This window comes from Drosophila ficusphila, unplaced genomic scaffold (assembly GCF_018152265.1).
Source record: "Drosophila ficusphila isolate 14025-0441.05 unplaced genomic scaffold, ASM1815226v1 contig_636, whole genome shotgun sequence".
NCBI classification, from domain to species: domain Eukaryota; kingdom Metazoa; phylum Arthropoda; class Insecta; order Diptera; family Drosophilidae; genus Drosophila; species Drosophila ficusphila.
The window spans coordinates 2,216,851-2,237,586 of record NW_025064569.1 but is presented as its reverse complement, the minus strand read 5'-3'; the positions used below and the strand labels follow the sequence as shown (position 1 = coordinate 2,237,586).

The window sequence follows — 20,736 nt, the reverse complement described above, 5'->3', positions numbered from 1 at the left end:
TTACATCTTCTAAGCCTTTTATTTCAGGAGAAGGAAGGGAAAACATCACCAGATCATGTGATGACCCCAGCACAGATAAATGCTAAGCATGGCTTTATTGCAAACTTCGATGGTTTGAGATTCTTATTTGATTCCGTGTTTGCGCAGCACTTTGGCACGTGAAATTGTTATTGAACCGCACTCTGCCCCCTTTTAGCTCTGAATGGATTACTCTAGCCACTGGGAATGCACAAACATTGTTATCATTGGCCTGGGCGAGTCTGAAGGGCCTGCAACATTCGAATTTGCTTGGGGGAAAAGGGGAAAACTTATATTTTGGCACGAAGCGTGATGGTTCCAAGACCTCTACGTGGCTAAACCAAGTCTGGACGACAGTAGGAAGCTGGTGAAGCGTTTATCTACCCGAACCGCCCAATTATGCAATCTCATGACTTAACTTTTTTCTTTAAAGTTTATTATTTAAAATATTTGTAACATTACATGTTGACGTCTAGAACTATTTGAAATGAGAGCTGGTTACAAAGTCAAATTAAAGATATGCAGCACTACGGCCTAGACCTGAACGGCCCTGCGGTCCATCAGTGTGTCGAGTATCTTGTCCATGTGCTCGCTGCAGCTGGCCAGGCAGACATCCGCGTACTCGCTGAGAAAGTACATAAAGCTCTCGAGCTGCTCCATCGTGCAGCCACGGAAGCCGTCTTCGCGTCCGATGTTGTCTATGGCGCGGATGACGGAGCGCAGCTTGTGAACATATTGCGGGGTGTTGCGGTAGTGCTCCAGCGAGGCGTCAGCCAAGTTGGAGGGTTGGCCGTAGCAGCGGAGGCGCTGCTCCACACTGCGAAGTTTTCTTTGTTGCTGCTTCAGCGTCTGCATCATCTGCGGCAGGGACATGGCGGGCGCAGCGGGCGCAGCGGCAACCGGAGCCGCCTTGGCGAATAGCTCGTCCAGGGGCACTGGCTCGTAATCTAAGGAGAAAAGGTCGGGCGAAAAGGACAGCCTTCCGCTGTTGTTGCCTAGGCTGTCGGTCTCGAACTCCGTCTGGTCCAAGTCGCTGGTCTTGATCGCCTGGTTGAAGCTGCTGCCATTGTTGGGCCAGGAGTTCTTGCTGCGCCCCTCCAGGCCATTGCTGGCGCCCGTCTGCAGACCCACCAGCATGCTGTAGCTGCTCTCTATGGAATACTTTTGGGTGGTGGGCCAGAACTCCGGCACGCTACTGAACTCGATGTGGTCCACGCCGAAGCGCAACTCGGACTGCTCCTCGTTGAGGAACGCGAACAGCCGCTCGATCTTCTCGCCAGGCATCAGTTTTCCACTGAAGGGCACGGCGAAGTCTCCGCTGGCGAACCAGTAGTGGGAGCAACCTACTACACTGGGCGGTCGCTCTGGCAGCGACTGCCGAGCAGAGTCTGAGCTCGCCCCTCGGCCGGTAAACTTGTGGCCGTCGATTCCGAAGGCCAGATCTCGGATCTCCCAACTCTTCTGCGTGAAGATCTCGTAAAGCAGACGGAGGCGTTCCGGGCTGTTCCTGAAGATTTCCAAAGAGACTGTGAAGTCCCCTGAAGTGACCCAGAACAACGACATAGGCTGGCTAGCTGGAGTCCCGTCCTGGAAGGAGTTCAGTTCGACGGTCGGCGCGTTGGCAAAGAACTCCCGCTCACTGCATGGCGTGGATGGCGAGCTGGAGGCGGCGTCTAGGTCGAGCGGGTGGTCTTCCCGAATCACCTGCATGGCCAAGGAGCTACGGCGAGGCCTATCCTTGCCTTCCTGAGCGAGAATGGGGCTGAATAGTTGCTGCTGCGCCGGACTGCAAGCAAGACGCCCTTTGACGGGCGTTGAGAACCCGGAGGGCTTAGAGTCCGAGCCGCTTGCAGAGGATCCACGCATCGGACTGTTGTCCATCGGATCATTTGAACACGTCTCGAAGCCCTGGTCCACGAAACTGTCCCGCATGGCTTGGCCGAGGGATTGCCTTGGGGTTTGGCTGGGCGACTGATCGCTGTCTGCATTCGGCGAAGGGGAGGACATCACGGTCAGCGTGTATGCCGACTTGATCTTTCGGGGCGAGTTCACATGGCGCATCAGCGACTTGTCCAGCTCGATAAAGCTTTGCTCGGGCAGCGGGAAGTTGCAGCTCGTCGGCGGTTTTTTCTTCGTCTGGGCCAAGGCCGGCGGCTTGTAGTCTGAGTCAGAGTCCGTTGAGGTGACCGCAGTGGCCTCCACGATGGAGTTTTCCTTCTTCCAAGTGAGAGTTCGACGCATCTTCTTCTTTCGCGGCGGCCTTTGGGGCTTTACAAACTCGAAGTCTCCTGGCTGCAAGTCTTCTTTGGGAGTCTCAGGTTGGGACTCGTCGCTGGTTATCTGTGGGATAAAAAACTGTAATTAGACCATGCTTTGCCCCAGTTATAACTGGACTTACCTTGGGTAGGGTAGACAACCCGGACTCGCTCTCTTCAGCCTCTGACTGCTTGCAGCTGGACGCACTGGACTGGGTTTGACTCAAACTTGGCCGTGGGGCTGGAACTGGCGGAGCCTGACGCTTGATGCGGCGCGGAGTGACGGGAACGGTCTCCGACTCAGCCTGAGCCTGATCATGAGGGTGATCTGAAGCCTGGGCCGTATCGACCTCCTTCTCCTCGACGTGTGTTTCCTCCTTCACTCTGTTCTCAATTTCCAACTTGGCTATGGCCTCCTCCAGGAGCCGTTCGACCGCGGACTTTTGGCTCACCTCCGCCAACGGAGAGGCACTCTGCTCTAAAGTCGGCGGTTCCAGGTAATCTCCCTCCTCGGAGGCGATCTCTATGGTCTGCTGACTGTTGGACACACTAGCTATGTCGAACTGCACGCCGTTCTCGGTACTGAGCCAAGTGTAGAACAGGCTCTCGAGATGCTCGTTCTGAAAAAACATTTGGTTGTCGCATCCGATACGCTCCTGCCGAGTGCGGCGGATCTTCTTTGGCGGCGCATAGGCCTCCGTTGGTAGGACGGTGCGTATTGCGGCAAGGTTTCGTTTTTGGGATCGCTCTCGGCCATAGTCCCTTTCTCTTTGACGGTCCAGGCAGCGACGAGTGGTCGCCTGCGGAGCCCTGCGCTCCGGACTGGGCTTAAGGATCACAGTAAGTGTGCTTACGTGGAGCTGAGGAGTAGATAGCTCCATTCTGCTCTCGGCCGCCTTGGGCGGCGAGGCTCCTGCTGGACGCGGTGGCGATCCTGGCTGCAGGATGCACTTCGCCTCCAGCTCCTCCGCCAGATGCTTGACGCTGGCTTGTTGTTCCGCCACCACCTCGCCGCGGGCCACCTGTTTATCCACCTTCGCCTTAAGATCCGCAGCGTGTGCGTTGAACTTTGGGTGTTTGGCTGCCATGTCACCAACAAACTTGTTGAACAGGAGAGCTTTGTCCTTGACGCTCAGTTCGCGGAACACTTCCTCGGCCACCAGGCAGGGTCCTTGGCGATGGGGGTCCGACTTCAGGTGATTTTTGGGCTTGACCTCCGGCGAGAGCTCGTTTTGCAGCTGGACGTAGTGGGGCTCCTCAGCACGGCGTATCACTTGACTGATCTTCGAGTTGAACAGCTGGGCCATCTCCTTCACTTTCACTGGCAAAGAGGCGGACATCCTTCTCGATCCCTGCGGTGCGGAGCCTGGCAATTCCAGGACCGGCTTCTGCTCGTACTTCTGCTTGAGCTCACTGATCTTAAGGTTCCCACTACACACCTTCGGCTTGAGCGGAGAGCCCGCATCTGGCTGGAGGACCAACTTGGCTATTACACTGGCCACCTTTCCTGTGGAAGCAGCCTTGGAGGCCCCCAATGTCTTGGTGGGCGTAACGGGTACTTCTTCGTCGAAGTACTTCATCAGATTTTCTATGCTGGACAGGTCCAGGTCGGTAACCTGAACTCGGCGAGGGGACAAGTACGAGTTCTGATGCTCCAGTGCAGTCAAAAAGCGATCGTCGTCCAGCGAGGAAATCTCAAAGAGCTCCTCCCTGGTCATTGTAGCCCGGAGCAAGCCGCAGGCGCTGCTGGCGTTTCCGTGCTGGCTAGAACGACGGCGCTCCTCAATCTCCGCGTTCAACTGCAGAAGCTCGCTGAGGTCCTCACTGTTCATGGCTGCCGTGTTCACCACCATTTCGTTTTGCTTGTGAGCGTTGTTGGGAGTTGAATTGGTTAGCACCATCTTAAGGTTTGCTCGTTATCTGGTTGTTCACGTTGGACGTTGCAGTTTGTAACTGTGGCTCTGTGGCGCGGAGTGGTGATTCTTATAGCGGACTCAGGTAAGTTATAGAAGTAATCCGTGGACCGGGTGCAAATTTTCTAACAGCCGACCTGATTTCCCAGATTCCGCGTAATCCACTGATCACCGATCAGGTAGCTTAATGGCACAGCTGCCGATCTTATGGGTTTCCCTGCGTTTACCGTGGTTTAATTATTTTCCAGAACTTTTCTTTAAATACTTTTTCCAGGTGACCTGCAAAATCAGAAACAGGTAGATACATAATTTTATGACTTGCAAAGTAATGAATATTGCTCTACCTTTTGACTTGGAACATCTGCAGGGTGGCAGCTGGCAAATAGGTTGTAAATTTTAAATTCCGGTAAAAAAAAGTTAGGAATATTTTTGGAAATATTAACAAGACCCAAGTGATAAAACCACACTGAAAGTTATAGAAGTAAGGATTGAACCAATACAACAACTAATTTAACTTTTACAGTTGGCACCTTATAGAAGTCACTTGACAGAGGTCGAGATAAAAAAATACTAAGATTGTGGCAAAGATAATGTGTAAAAAATAATGTGTTCTAATTGTTTCTCATTAGATTGTTAGAAACCATAACTTTAAAACATAAAATAGTTTAAACAGAAAAAGGCTTCGGCTTGCCAAAGCTAATATACTATACCCTTGTAGTCATCAAATATGCCGACCCAAATGCCTAAAGGGGGAAAACAGCATCAATGCTATGTCAATTTTTCTATGAAGTTTCTATATTAAAGCTATATGATATAGTCGTCCGATTTTTATGAAATTCAATTCGAAATTCGAGAGTCATTAGAGAATTGTACATTTTAAAAAGTATGCTTTTCTGAGAAAAGCAACGATTTGATCATTTTTCTTTCCCGTTAATTTTCGTTAATTCTATAAAGATATTTCGATCTTTCCCATTGCAGCTAGTATATGATATATTTGTCCGAACTTTGGAAATTATTTTCATAATTCAAGACTAGTTAAAAAACTTGATTATCAATCTCGTATGGGAGCTATCCGATATAGTCGCCTGATGCGTCACGTTTCGACTTATATACATACTGCGTACAATAATTGCACAACTTTTGGGTTTTTTGGTTTCAGCAAGATACATAGCTTTAAAACTGAGAGACTAGTTTGCGTGGAAACAGACAGGAGGACAGACGGACATACGTACATACGTATTTCGATTCAGATCGTGATGCTGATCAAGAATATATACACTTTATTGGGTCTGAGGTGTCCCCTTCAGTGCGGGGCGAACTTTTGACTGAATTTCGCTAATTTCGCGCGCACGTGGAAAAGCACTGTAACGTACGATAAAATTGAAACTTAATTTTTATCGGAACTATAGGGTTTTCAGTTATAATATTTCACAGGGTAGTGAGACATTAGGTGTCTAACAATTTTGCATTAAAATCTCAATTTCGAAAAAAAGCGACAAACGATACTTTCGCGGAAATGCGTCGATATGTCGGACGGAAACGGACGGTTATAACTAACACATGGCTTTTAAAATTAATCCGTAAAAGACTAATTTTCGAGCAGTTGCTCGACATTTAGGAATTCGTAACGATAATAGATATTTAAACAAGAAAGGAAGCCAGCTTCGGTAGTCCGAAGCTTATATACCCTTGCAGTCATCAAATATGCCGAACAAAATACATAAAGGCTAAACAACATCGAAGCTATGTCAGTTTTTCTATTAAGTTTCTATATTCTCGATGATCGTTTAATGACAGCTATATGATATAGTCGTTCGATTTTTATACCCTTGCAGAGCAAAGGGTATTATAATTTTAGTCAGAAGTTTGCAACGCAGTGAAGGAGTCACCTCAGACCCCATAAAGTACATATATTCTTGATCAGCATCACCATCTGAATCGAAATATGTATGTACGTCTGTCCGTCTGTCCATCTGTCTGTCTGTCCGTCTGTCCTCCTGTCGGTTTCTATGTAAACTATCTGGCTGAAACTTTCCCAAAAGTTGTGTAGTTGTTGCACGCAGTATATAAGTTGGAACGGGCCGGATCGGGCGACTATATCGATAGCTCCCATACAAGAGGTCAAAAAAATAAAGGATACAAAATTATTACGCCGTTGTTTTTGATCAGATCGACTTGAATTCTTCAAGATGGCGTTTTTCAACGGTTATTAAATTTCGGATTAAATTTTATCAAAATCGGATAACCCTATCATATAGCTGCCATAGGAGGAGTCAAAAAATATATATAGAAATAATGGCAAAATAATCATAACGTTGTTGTTTTTTATTCCACGAGCATGATTTTTACAACATCGACTTTATGAACTACCCTTGAACCGAGAAAAAAATTTCATAAAAATCGGACAACTATATCATATAGCTGCCATATGAACAACAGTCGAAAATATGGAAAATGAATAGAAAAGTCGTCATAGCTTCGAGGTTGTTAACCTTTATGTATTTTGTTCGATTTGTTTGGTGACTGCATGGGTATATAAGCTTCGGCTTGCCGAAGCTAGCTTCTTTTCTTGTTATTACCTTAATTCGAAATTCAAGATGCTCCATGTTTTAAAAACCATGGTCTTGGGATATATGATAGAGTTATCCGATTTTAATAAAAATTTAATTAAAAATTCGGCCGTAGTTGAAAAACACCATCCGGAAGAAATCATGTCGACATGATCAAAAACAACGCAAAACAAAGCAAGATAGCTTTGAAACTAAGAGACTAGTTTACATAGAAACGGACAGAAGTATTTCGATTTAGATCGTTATGCTGATCAAGAATATATACGGTATATTACATGGGGTCCGAGGGGTCTCCTTAATTGCGTTGTAAACTTCTGACTGAAATTATATTACCCTTTGCTCTGCAAGGGTATAAAAATATTTACATACAAATCGGACTGCCACGAGTATTTCATATAGCTTTCATAGAGATACGAAAATTATCGCAAAATTTTTCAGAACTAAATAAGTATACTCCATCACTGATGTTGTAAGAATCGAAAATCTTCTTATGAGGAGGAAAGGTTTGTAAGCTTCTTGACAATGCAGTCAGTAAATGTGTCAAACAAAATACATAAAGGCTAAACAACATCGAAACTATGACGATTTTTCTATTAATTTTCCATATTTTCGACTATTGTTTATATGACAGCTATATTATATAGTCGTACGATTTTTATGACACTTAATTCGAAATTCAAGAGTCATTAGAAAACACTATATTCCAAAAATTATGCTTGTCTGATGAAAAACAACGGTGTTATCAACGGTAAATTCTATATAGATTTTTCGATCTTTCCTATGGCAGCTATGTGATATAGTTGGCCGTTTTTTATGAAATTTTTTCGACATTCAAGGGTAGTTTATAAGTCAATGTTCTAAAAATCATGTTCGTGGAATAAAAAACAACGACGTTATATTTTTTTGCCATTATTTATATTTCTTTCAGATGGGGTTTTTTAACTACTAACGAATTTCGAATCAAATTTCATAAAAATTGGACGACTATATTATAGGTATAGCTGTCTTAGAAACAATTGGTGAAGTATATATGTAAGTTAACACTACTGAGGGGTAACAAATTTACGGAAATTAGTGAACTTAGAAATCTCGGGTGATTCTTGGATCACCCTAGTCTTTCTAGATGCCGACTTAGCATACCCGCCTTTGGGGGCCGTGCCTGGGTCCCATTGGTTCCCGGTATGGTGAGTTATGCTCATTTTGCGATCGTCAGCGTTTTCCATTGTCATGCGGTCGGCCTGCCGACTAAGGTCCCTTTTTCGTACAGCTAAGTTCCTCAGTTCTGTTTTATAATTATTTGAATAAAAAGCACTTAGCTCCATAAACTTTACTCCGGCTATAGCCGCTATATTATTTGCATTCGCCCACTGAGCTTAAGGCCAGGGGTATAGGGGGCAGTCACCCTCTCGACTTAAACTTCATTTTACACATCATCAACCACCCAACCGGTGGCACACCATCAGCGGCCACCTGGGAGCAGCAGCCCGGCCGCCAATTTTCATCGATCTTGACACTCACTGCTACTCAGCAAGCACTCTACCGGTGCCACCTCATCATCGGCCTGATCTGGAGCAGCTTTACCACTGAGCAACCGACTATAAGATGACTTATATAATGAAATGAAAAATCGACATATGTAGCTTCGTTACCGCATTTTGCTCAACGTTTGTGATGACTGCAAGGAATCACTAAACTTCATAATCAAAAATATTGGCGATGCAACTAATATCTAACTGAGGCCAAAAGACGCAAATGCAATTAATTTATAATATGTATTTAATAAATTTAAATATGAACAAAAGTTTTTTTTACAAAAAATAAAACAAATTTGAATAAACAACGAATGACCTTTTCAAAGTTAATTATGTTTGAAATAAAAAAATATGTTGTTTTTCCTTCAATTTGCACTTTCAAAGAGTAAAGAGGTCAAAGAGGTTATCGAGACAAGAAGTTTAAGGAAAGCGAAGTAAACTAATTGCATTCTTATAATGTTTTTACATTGGGGATTAGTTTTGACAGTTTTAAAATTTATTATGAAAAAAAACGGTGCGCATGGGCAACCCAATTTTATACGCATGCCCCATCCCAAAACAATATTTTCAAACCCTTTTTGAATGTTGATTTTTTTTTCAATCATCCACTCCATAATTCCAGCTGATGGAGCTTAGCTACGTTTTAAATGGCAGTGGGTATAGTAGTTGGCCGGTGCAATCTTTTTAATCAGCTAATTAATCCCATCGCATTTGGTTCGACATGTGTTGGAAAAAGGGAAGATTCAGCTTCCACCTTTCAACACATTATTATATTCCCTTAAATGTATTTAAACATTATGGAAAATACAATAATTGCTTTTAGATGATGATTTTATTTACTTGGTAGCTTTTTACAATTTTTTTTAAAGTCTAGCTCAGTTTCTTCAAATTTGTTTGTTGATGGGAATGAAGAAGCAGCTGGGTTTAAGGTGTAAAAAAAACCCGGGGTTAAAAATGGATTAGTTAAAGGACTATAGTTTATGCTGCATTAGAGAAGTATTTGTTGATCAGCAATTGGAAAAGACAGTCAGACAGTGCTTTCTAACTTTGTGAAGTGGACCTAATCTCATGTTGAAGTACTTTCCTATTTTACGAGGAACAATTCGAGGTTTCAAATGATAATGACGACCAGGTTTTCCTGGAAATTAGAAGGAGCATAAAGCAAAAAAATAACTTTTTAGAAGTTTTTTGTACGAATCTGCAATAGTTGCGAAGTGGTAATGGAAAAAGTATTTAAAAAATGTGTTATTTTTATCGAAGATATAAGGTTGTCCTATACTATGCTTTGCCAAAGCCAAATCGAATTAATAAACCATTTTTAAATAAGCAATACTTCAACAACATAAAAGCAATATTAATTTAATAAAATTAAGCATCGACGAAAATTCCCTAAGGGACGGGAGAAATGATATCTAAAAAACTATTACAAAATTCTTTTCGAAAAACAGTGAAATATTTTTTGCATGCCCCGGTGGCACAGGCAAGATCTTTTTATTGATTTTGTTTTTGGCAAAAGTACCTTTCCCCCAAAAGATAGCATTAGATGTTTGCTCCTCAGGATTCGCTGCTTTATTGGTGATTGTAGCCCGCAAAGCCCACTCCGCATTCATATTTTCCCTGTATTTGATAAATGTAAAAATAGAAACACCATCTCAGCGGTCTAAGATTCTAGATTTTTGTTTGGGATGAACGTGAAAAATATTTGCGGTAATAACATTTTGATGGGAGGAAGGAGGTTTTCGACAAACACTTCCTTTAGTTCAAGGAACAAATGCAGATAAAAATAAAATTTTGTTTGCAGTCATTTCTTATTTGGCGTTCTATCAAAGAGTTGTCTTTATCCGTGTCAATAAACCCTTTTGATGTTGAAATGCTTCTTTTAAGTTATTCTGATTCTACAGTTGAAGAAGCTTCTCCAAGTGTCCCTTACACATCCTTTCTTTCACTTTATATTGGAGCACCAACTATGATAAAACGTGTTTAATTGAAGCTGCTCTAATAAAAAAAATTACCCACCTGGATTCAAAATGTTTCGCCGGCCCTGGCCATCATAGATTGTCAAAAAACATTTTTTATCTTCGCTTCATCAGTCGTCTGTCCTATGGCTACATCGAATCGAATACCCAGCCAAGGGAATATTAAGGGTATGGTAAGAACAAATTTGGCGGACTAGCGTTTTTAGTGTTTTTACAGTACAACAACTTGTCTTGTATTGAAGACCAAGAACATCAAAACAACTTTATTTCTGCAAACTCTTCGTTTATTATACTTACTTTTTTGTAGAACTCAGAAAAACTTGCTTGCGAAATCATAAGAGACCCAATTTGCTTTGCCTTTTTGTTATTATTTTTTATATTAAATTCAAGCCCGCGAAAAGGCGAGACATTGTCGCAAAAGAAAGAATTTCTGATCGTTTTCACACTCCTTTTGTCGCTTTCTCAAAATAGAACAGCTGTTAATACGGACAGTCACCACGAGCCGCCTGTCGTCTGTAGGCGGCAGCATCATTAAAGCTCAGTGTTTTCCAAACTTTAACTTAAACCCTAACGGCTGTCTCTTGACAGAAACTGTTATACTCCCTTTAAAGGTAAAAACAAAGTTTTTAATTTATTTGTATTTTTTCCAAAAATGAATGTAAGGTACAATGAATGTAAATAAATATAGGTATTTAGGTAATAGGTATTTAAATAGAGAGCAAGAAAGGAAGCTAGCTTATATACCCTTGCAGGCCTTAAACATGTCGAACAAAATACATGTCATTTTTCATATTGTTCATATGACAGCTATATGATATAGTCGTCTGATTTTGATGAAATTTAATTTTAAACTCAAGAAAAACAACGAGGTAATTATTTTGTTTCCGTTATTTCTTTATAGATTTTTCGATCTTTCCTATGGCAGCTATATGATATAGTACTCTGATTTTTAAGAAATTTTTTCTCGATTTAAGAGTATTTAAAAAACTTGATGTTCTAAAAATTCTGCTCGTGGGATTAAAAACAACGACATTATATTTTTTTTTCATTATTTATATATATATTTTTTGATCTCTCCTATGGCAGCTATATGGTAGAGTTATCTGCTTTTAATAAAATTTAATCCGAAATTCAATAGCAGTTAGAAAACGCCATCTGGAAGAAATCAAGTCGATCCGATCAAAAACAGCTGCCTGAGAATTTTTTATTTCGTTCTCTCGTATTGGAGCTATCCGATATAGTCGGCCGATCCGGCCCGTTCCGACTTATATACTGCGTGCAATAACTACACACCTTTTGGGAAAGTTTCAGCAAGATAGTTTTAAAACTGATAGACTAGTTTGAAGAGAAACAGACAGACGGACAGACGTATTCCGATTCTGCTCGTGATGCTGATCAAGAATATATATACTTTATGGGGTCTGAGGTGTCTCCTTCACTGCGTTGCAAACTTCTGATTGAAAATATAATACCCTTTGCTCTGAAAGGGTATAAAAAAAAACATTTCGCTGCGTATTCATGAATAGTATCTAAATGTGTTTGCATCAAAGATTTACGCGGGTTGTGGGTTAATAGTAGGGGTTGCAAAAAAAAAGTAACAATCTTTCGCAGAGTAAAATTTTAGTCCCAATATTTTTCAAATTTCGTTCGAACGGACAGACAAACAAACAAAGAGCGACTACTCTGGTGATCTTGATCAAAACAAAAAGTCGTTTATGGAATTGCATATTTGTATTTATAGAAACAAATACAATATACACTTATACTTTACAAATAACAGATATCGAGTAAGGAGTACCGATTGAAAGGCTGCAATACTCAAAATTATGATACACATTTTTATAATCTTGCAGAGGGTATTATAATTTCAGTCTGAAGTTTGCAACGCAGTGAAGGAGACACCTCAGACCCTATAAAGAGTATATTTTCTCGATCAGCATCATGATCTGCATCGAAATACGTCTGGCGTCTGTCTGTTTCTATATAAACTAGTCTAACAGTTTTAAAGCTATCTTGCTGAAATTTTACCAAAAGTGGTGTAGTTATTGCACACATTATATATGTCGGAACGGGACAGAACGGCTACTATATCGGAATGCTCCCATATACGTGAGATGGAATAAAAAATTAACACGCCGTTATTATTAATCATGTCGACTTGATTTCTTCCAGATGGCATTTTTTAACTACTATCGAATTTCCAATAAAATTGTATCAAATTCGGGTAGCTATATCATATAACTGCCATAGAAAAGATCGAATAATATAACGTCGTTATAACATAAAGAAAAAATTTTTATAAAAATAGGACAACTACATATATCATATAGCTGCCATAGGAAAAATATTAATAGAATTAATGGAAATATAATTATAACTTCGTCTTTTTTTATCAGACAAGCATAATTTTTGGAATATAGAGCTTTCTATTGACTCTTGAATTTTAAACAATTGTTAAGGATATAGAAACTTATTTGACAAATCGACATAGCTTCGATATTGTTAAACTAGCTTCCTTTCTTGTTTCAAGTTTTTTTTCCCTTCCCTACTCTCTATAAAGAATTAATAGAAACAAAAATGATAACGTTATTTTTTCATTTTTGGTATATAGCGCTTCTTAGCGATTCTTGAATCTTAAATTAAATTTCATCAAAATCAGACTATTGAATGCAGCTGACATAGGAATAATCATTGAAATTATAGAAAATTTAAAGTAAAAAAAAAAAAGATAGCTTGATGTTTCTTACGATAATAAGAACGATAAGTTATTTCTATAAAGATCGGGCTACTATATCATATAGCTGTCATAAAAATAAAAAAATTAATGGAAGATTCGCCAGACTAGAGATGAACTATATAAGTCACTATGGCGCTGGCGTTGGAAGGATCGAACTAACAATCTGAAAAAAGCAGGAAACAAATTTTAATAGAGTGCAAGACCTAAAAATTCCTGGAAATATGAATGAGATCGGAGGTTGGAGATCCTTGGTAATACTTACATTTAATAATTTGTTTTTTTGTTTGGTATTATAGTAACCTACAATAATATAGCAGCCACAAAGTTATTTAATTCATTTTAATTGATTTACTTTTAATTGTACCATAGTTAAGCGGAAATAAATGACAAATAAAAAAAATCAGATGAGTAATAATTTCAGAAAATTTAATTCAAATTTAAAAGCGTGTGGCAGTAAAACAGGTGAAATCCCTTGCCATAAATCTGGAAAAAGTTACCAACGAACGCACATTTATTGAAAATGCTTTAAATTTGTTTATGCAAGCCAACGCAAAAGACGGGGAGGGGATAGCAAGTGGCCTGACGGTGTGTGACAAAGAGAAAATCAAGCGAAAATTATTTATATTAAAAATTTCACTTTTTGGCACACAACTCATTATATTCCATTCCTCCAAAAACGAGGAAGAGTACGGGCAAAGCGTCATAAAGTATAAAGCGAAATATGCAGTTTAATTTATTAATTTATTAAAAGGCTCGCCAAACGAAATTAATCTCCCCCTTCGAACCCACATATTACCAGGCCAAAGAGAGTTGAAAAGAATGCCTACTGGCTGCTTTGACTGCTCCGCTGCATCTCTGCAAAGGATGCAGAATGGGCCACAGTGGTGCCTCGCTGAATTAAAAGTGGCTCATGTCATGCATGCTATCACTTGGGTAGTTGTAAGGTATTTTTCATAATGGCAACTTGTTTTCTTTTAACTTTACAAACCGCAGAAAAATACCCTCGGTCCCCATCATTTTTATGAGGAAAATTAAAAAAAATGGATACTATTGCCTTATTTAGCAAGACATTTATTTAGTGCCCCGTCCATATCTATAGATTAGATCATAGTTGCAGACGAACAATGGATTTTAGGTCAGCTGTGCAGAACTTTTCTTACCCTCGGTTAAGTTCGGGGGTCGGCTCAAGCGATTCAGCTGCCCTTCATTCTCTTCCTTGTCCACGAAACCGACCAAATGTACCTACATACCTAAGTTTGGTTAAAATAGTGAATGGTGAATACATTTTTATTCGCACAAGCATATAAAATGGTAACTGGAATTGGAAATTGGTTGGTATTGTGCAATTTAGGTTTTGGATTTAGATCCCTGAAACTAATTCCTATTTATTAATTTATTTTATTTTTATTTAAAAGACCAATAGATTACGTTCGTAATAAAAGAAAGAATTTTAAGAAATCACCTGTTCATCAAAACACAAGAATTTTCCCTAGATATACCCAAGTTACACCCAGAATGTCTGTGCAATAATCATTGAATCTCAGTACACATTAACTTATGTATGTGAGTATGATTATTAATACACATATGTATATACATACATACCCTGTTCACCTCTGCACATCCCATAAAGGGTTTAATCGGAAATTAGCAAGGGTAAGTAATTATTGGTGAACAAAAAAAAAATAAAAAAAGAAAACCCTGCAAGCATTTGGAAGATAAATTTATCCCCTATCGCCTAGAAGACACTTCTTAGTCACTTCTGGAAGATAGAAAGACGATAGAACACATTTTACAACAACAAATATATTAGGTCTACAACTTTGCTCTCGCCGTTTTCCAATAGATGTCTTTAGGGTCAAGCACTGGTCGATATAAATCGATTAAATAGTTTTATATCGAGCCGAATTCTTGACTTTTGCGGGAAATTTTGCTTTTCTTTTTTAATTCCGAGGAAAGTGCTCCTTAAGCTCATCGAATACTTTCGGATACGTGCGGTGAGGCTGTTCTGAGTCATAGAACATGTCGCGAATGCACTATGGGGCATTTGCCCACATTAGGTGGCCAAAACCCATTTTTTAAAAGTCGTTAAAAAAAATTTTTTTAATCTCAATGAGTGAAGATAACATTGAGGTAAAATGTTACGTATTTAAAATTTTAACAGACCGCACTACTGTTAAGATATCAGCTCTCAAAGTCAGCTGTTTTTTAACAGAAGCACATGCTGTAAAATCGTTTGTATTTGTTCAAACTTTAAAAGGGTCAAAAAGCGCATTTAAAACCAACTTATGTAAAATGTGTGAATGGAAGTCTATTCAGAATGGTTTGTAATATGTGTTTGTGAGCTTGAATTCTAAAAATTGATTGTGGCGTCCCTATAATCTTGTGTAAGTTCTAACCTCAAAAATTTGAAACGTAATCGTAAATTTTTGTTTTTAAATAGAGCAACATAGTGAGTCCAGCTCTACAACTTGTTTTATGTTGTAGATTAATCAATTCTTCGTATACTCAGTTAATATAAAAGTGCACTTTTGCGCACTTTCTTCAAAATTTAACTTTTAAGGTGCTAACCTAGCAATAGAAATTTAACACAGTTTGAGAGAAGACATGGCACTTGGCCAAGCTCGCAAACATTTTTACTATAAAAAACGCTAAGAACCAGGTGGACCATGAAAAATAAGTCTGAAAAACAAACATATTAACTAAAAGTAAAGTTTTATACTTTTTTGTTACAGGGTCTATAAAAGTGTTCCGCAAAATACAAAAAAATCGATATAATTATTAAAAAAAAAGTTAGAGTAACAAATTTTTTTTTTAATTGTTTTTTTTTAATAATTCTAGTCAGAAAATAAAAAAATTTTTTTTTTAATATTATTAATTTAAAAAATTTTTTTAATATAAAAAATGGGCGAAGCCACGCCAATTTTTCTTAAAAAACATGCCTTATTTTTTTATTAACTCGAATCAAAAAACAGATCCCAAAAATGTTGATTAGTTTTTAAGTTATTAATAAATGCCACAAAAACTGGTCGTCTGCCCCATAGTGGAATGGTTTAAACGTTTTAAGAATGGTGATTACGAAGTCAAAGACCGGCATGGTGGTGGAAGGGAGAAGATTTTCGAAGATGCTGAATTGGGAGCACTACTTGACCAAGATGCGTTTCAAACCCAAGAGGAGTTGGCCATTTGGAGTTTTCATTTGTTAAATTTCCGGATGATTCAGAGCTGAAAAATCAAAAAATGATAATGTCGTTGCTTTTAATCCCACGAGCATGATTTTTGGAACATCAAGTTTTTTAAATACTCTTAAATCGAGGAAAAAATTTCATAAATATCGGAATACTATATCATATAGCTGCCATAGGAAAGATCGAAAAATCTATATAGAAATAACGCAAATAAAATTATTACCTCGTTGTTTTTCATCAGACAATCATGATTTTTGGAATATAGAGTTTTCCAATGAGTCTTGAGTTACAAATTAAATTTCATCAAAATCGGACTACTATATCATATAGCTGTCATATGAACAATATGGAAATCGTCATAGATTCGATGCCTTTTCGTAGACATATTTAATGACTGCAAGGGTATAGCTTTCTTTCTTGTTAACTCTAATTTTAAACGAACATCTTTATTAATCTGAGTTATAAGTATCAATTTAATAAAGTAATTACTTCCATTAAATATATTCATAATTTTTTTTTTTACATAAGAAAAGGGTTTGTGCTACCATATAAAACATTTTCAATGTTTCTGAAAGCTATTTTTTGTTGCAAGCTTTTATTTGTATTAAAGATACGCTTATAACAAAAAACTATTGTTTTGAAAACTATTGCATCGTAAGTAGTTCTTAAAAATGTTCAACGGTAGCTAAATCTAAAAACTAGAATATATAGAACACCTACAAGTTCCGTTGAGCTTTGGCAAACGCAGATTCAGTATTTTCGACTGATTGATTTTGCTTTAGTGATATTTAGGCACTAAACAGAGACGCATATATCAACATCCATAATCCGTTTTAGTCACGGGTAACTGGTATCTGATAACTGAGAAAGGTATATTCAATGATCATATTTCACTGCTATAGCAATTATTCGTCATTTAGTTTTTAAACAGTCACTAACACATTTTGTATCAAACAAAATTTGAACCCATACAATTGTAATTACAAGGCGAAAAATGGCTGTTGTTAGAATATTTATAGTTTTCTTTCCATTGTCTCTCGCTGTGAGCATTATAGATAAGCTCTCCATACAAAAGCCAAAAAGAAAAGACGTATTTAAAACGCTGATAAGCTAACCAAGCAAAAAGAGCCGAGCTGCAAGAACCCTACCAACACAGAAACAGTCGCCTAAAAAACTCGAAAGCAAACAGTGTGGGTTATATTACGTGTAGCGGCAGTTGGAGAGTGAAAACGCGAATCCGAAGTACTCATAAAATAGAAACCGCGTGAAACGAGATTTTAGTCGAATTTTAGCAAGCGGCGATCACGCTACAACCGTTCCCAAACATCATTAAGCATTCGCAATTGATTAGTTCGTGGGGTTGAACTTTAAGCGGACCTCCATACATTTGAAATGTTGGTGTCTAAGCAACACACAAAAGAACTATTCAATACCCCGCAGTACCCAAGGTGCAGCTCATGAAACCTGCCGAACAGAAAACAACGTGCGGAAAAGTCTACCGAAAAGTGTGTTGCTGCTGGAATACAAGTCGCAGCAGAAATGGTTCGAGGTCTGTGGACCGCCCTTTTTCTGTTGGGCAGTGCCACCTACGGCTCCAGAGTTCCGGTGAGGAAGCTCACTCTCGACCGAAGCTGTCCGTACCACGCTGGGTGCAATTCCACGGTCAACGAGCAGCACATTGAGGTGCTCCTGAGTTACGTGGACAGCGAGAAGAATCCCTGCGAAGACTTCTACGCCTACGCCTGCGGAAAGTGGCGGGAAAAGCATGGGGGCCATAGCACGGCCACGGCCATAAGCGAGGCAGAGATCAACCAGCAGTATGAGGAGCTCTTCAGCCACCTGCAGGGCCACCCAAGTGCCCCCCGAGCACGGGCACCCCATGTACGGGAAGGTGCTGGCCCACTATCAGCACTGCACCGCCCTGAAGAAGCCCAACCTGAGGCGATACCTGGAGCTGTTGGGCCAGGATCTGCTGTCGACCCTGAGCTCCACGCACTGGATGACCGTGCTGGCGGTCCTGGGGCGGTACGGCTACCACGGCCACTTTGTCCAGGTGGAAGTGCGGTGGCACAACGCCACTCACCACATGATCTTCCTGCTGCCGCACAACCGCCACCTCAGCCTGAGCCTCTCGCCGCACATCTACGACGCCCTCAGCCAGGACGGCGCCTCCTGGCCGCCTCTCGACCGTCTGCAGGAGCAATTCGAGTCCCTCGAGCGGCAGTTGGTCGGACTGGCAAAGTCGCACTCGGCGGACGACAGCTTCCGGAACTACAGCCTGGACCAGATTCGGAAACAGGTGTCTGGGCTGGAGTGGGACGAGGCGTTGAAGAAGCAGCTGGGCAGGTCGGTGAGCGCCGATCACGTCCTCCTGGTGGACGACCTGGCCGCCATCAAGGGGCTGGTGGAGTTTCTCAACGGGGCGGACACCCTGCTGCTCAACCGGTACAGCCTGGCGCGGTTCCTCAGCCACCTGTTGGACCTGCCGCACAACCCGCTCGCCAACTGGGAGCCCGGCCAGAGGTCGAGCGGCAGGGACTGCATCCGCCACATGCGCCGGGCCCTCTACTTGCCGATGAACTACGTCTACGAGAGGAGCTTCTACGCCGGGAGGCGCAGCGCCGACGAACAGGTCATTCGCAGCGTGTTCGAGCAACTGCGGGACCAGCTGGAGCGTCGGGTGCGGCACAACGCCTTCCACCTGGGCCAGGAACTGGTCGAGTCCCTGACAGCGAAGGCTCGCCAAATGCGAATCAACGTGGGGAACCTGCCGCCCAACGCTTCCGAGAGGTTCTTCTGGGACAGCGACCGACGGTGGAGCGTGGGCAGCGACTTCTACGAGAGCCACCTGAATAGTCTCCTCTACTACTACTCGCTCGTGGCCGACCTGGAGGGCAGCGGCGACCGGAGGGAGCGGGCGATCTGGTACAGCTTCAACATGCACACGCCCGAGTTCCCCGACAACATCGACGCCACGCCCTACTTCTACTGCCTGGGCAACATCATTTTTGTGCCGTACTCCTACCTGAAGCGGCCCTTCTTCGACGCCGGCTTCTGGCCGGCCCTGCTCTACGGCGATCTGGGCAACACCCTGGGCCACGAGATGATGCACGCCCTCGACACGGACCTGGTCGACTACGACGCGCGGGGCAACCTGCGCAACTTCAGCGAGCAGCTCAGCCAGGTGGAGCTGTACCGCCGGGCGGTCGCCTGCCTGAACAGCAGCGCCGTGATGCTGAACGAGCGTACCTCGGACGTCAGCGGCTCCCGGCTGGCGCTGCAGGCCTACGGGGGCGACTGGCTGACCCGGTCGGACGACGGCCGGCTCTACTTCCTGCAGTTCGCGCACTTCTTCTGCGGCGACGAGGGCGACCAGTACCACGACTCGGGCAGCCAACGGCTCAACTACTCGCTCAGCCAGGTGCCGCAGTTCGCGGAGGTCTTCCAGTGCCGGAATGGGAGCGGCATGAGCTCCCCGGAGCAGTGCCCCTTCTGGTAGCCGGCCAGCGGTGGCAAGTGCTAGCTGGCGCCAGCTTTAATTAAGACCCAAGTATTGTGAATAAACCACCATGTTTAGAGATGATTGCGTATGCGGCTCGCATCTACCAGCGGATTTTCTGGCGTGGGCTGAGTTAATTTTCAATTACGTGCCCAACGTGACAGACTAGGCACACATATGCAGAATCATTTTTGCCGTCTGCACTGAATCAAAGCGGAGCAGCAGCAGGCACCCAGGTGTACACGCATTCGGCGGGACCAATCACCCATGCGCCCTCACGTGTGCGCCTCCCAGCTCGCTTTTATTTATTTGCTAATTAACACCCTTCCTGTCACTCAGGAGCTCAGCAACTCGGCAGCTTAGCAGCCCAGCATCTCAGAGGACGACGGCCAAGGGGAAAAACGGAGACCGAAATCCGATACCAACTCCGCTCCGAAGCCCGAGCCGCTCCGGCCAGGTACACAAAGCCACTTGTTGAAGGTCGCCGCCCACGCTACTCGCACTCCGCACTCTGCTTGAGGAAAATGGGGAATGACTGGGTCCACGTTCACCTGGCAACCGCGCTAATAGACCATTAACAACCTGCCGGGAACAGTGCGCGTGAGCCGCTTGCCAAACAGCGGTCAGATGTCTGTCCGCTTGTCTTTGCTTCGCCGACCCCAGTGACATGAATCGATTCTTCGATTTAGAGACAAAGGCAGTTTCCTTTTACGGATCGATTTGCCCTAACCCGGAAATAAGGTTCAACATGTGGAACCTATCCGCACACCGGTTCTTTTCAAAATTTGCGATTCGTCTAAGTTTTTCAAAATGGTTTTTATTTTCTTTAAATTTGTCACAAGCATTAAAGCACTTCTATATTTAACTTTCTTATTTGCTTTTTATTCCGCTTTGTGCGGACTTAGTCATTCTTGGCAGTCTCTTCTAGAGCAACCTTTTAAGGGTTAACGGATAACTTTGAAGTACTATTCAAAATAATTTCAGAATTACTGGGAAACCGACACAATTTTCTTTATCAGGCTTGAAAATAAACTTGATTTGAAATATG

The 20,736-nt window shown here is 42.0% G+C and overlaps 2 protein-coding genes across 2 annotated transcripts; one reads left to right on the top strand and one right to left on the bottom strand.

The window, feature by feature from the left end:
* Positions 1 to 432: 432 nt before the first annotated feature.
* LOC108093010 lies at positions 433 to 10,711 on the bottom strand. Its single transcript, XM_017192913.1, has 3 exons — positions 10,562 to 10,711; positions 2,417 to 4,465; positions 433 to 2,358 (listed from the first exon to the last, which is right to left on the bottom strand). Exons 2-3 carry the CDS (start codon positions 4,172 to 4,174, stop codon positions 553 to 555), a joined length of 3,564 nt encoding a protein of 1,187 aa, XP_017048402.1. The 5' UTR covers positions 4,175 to 4,465; positions 10,562 to 10,711; the 3' UTR covers positions 433 to 552.
* A 6,663-nt stretch (positions 10,712 to 17,374) lies between these two features.
* Positions 17,375 to 20,736, top strand: LOC108093011 (neprilysin-3). Its single transcript, XM_017192914.2, is given in 2 exon segments — positions 17,375 to 18,049; positions 18,051 to 20,736. Coding segments are annotated over 2 exon segments (1,959 nt in total). The 5' UTR covers positions 17,375 to 17,728; the 3' UTR covers positions 19,689 to 20,736.

Bases quoted from the DNA above. Each gene is read 5' to 3' on its own strand.
- LOC108093010 (XM_017192913.1), bottom strand. From the start codon at position 4,174: ATGGTGCTAACCAATTCAACTCCCAACAACGCTCACAAGCAAAACGAA. The intron at 2,359-2,416 runs GTAAGTCCAGTT...TTTATCCCACAG, and splicing joins GGTTGTCTACCCTACCCAAG to ATAACCAGCGACGAGTCCCA.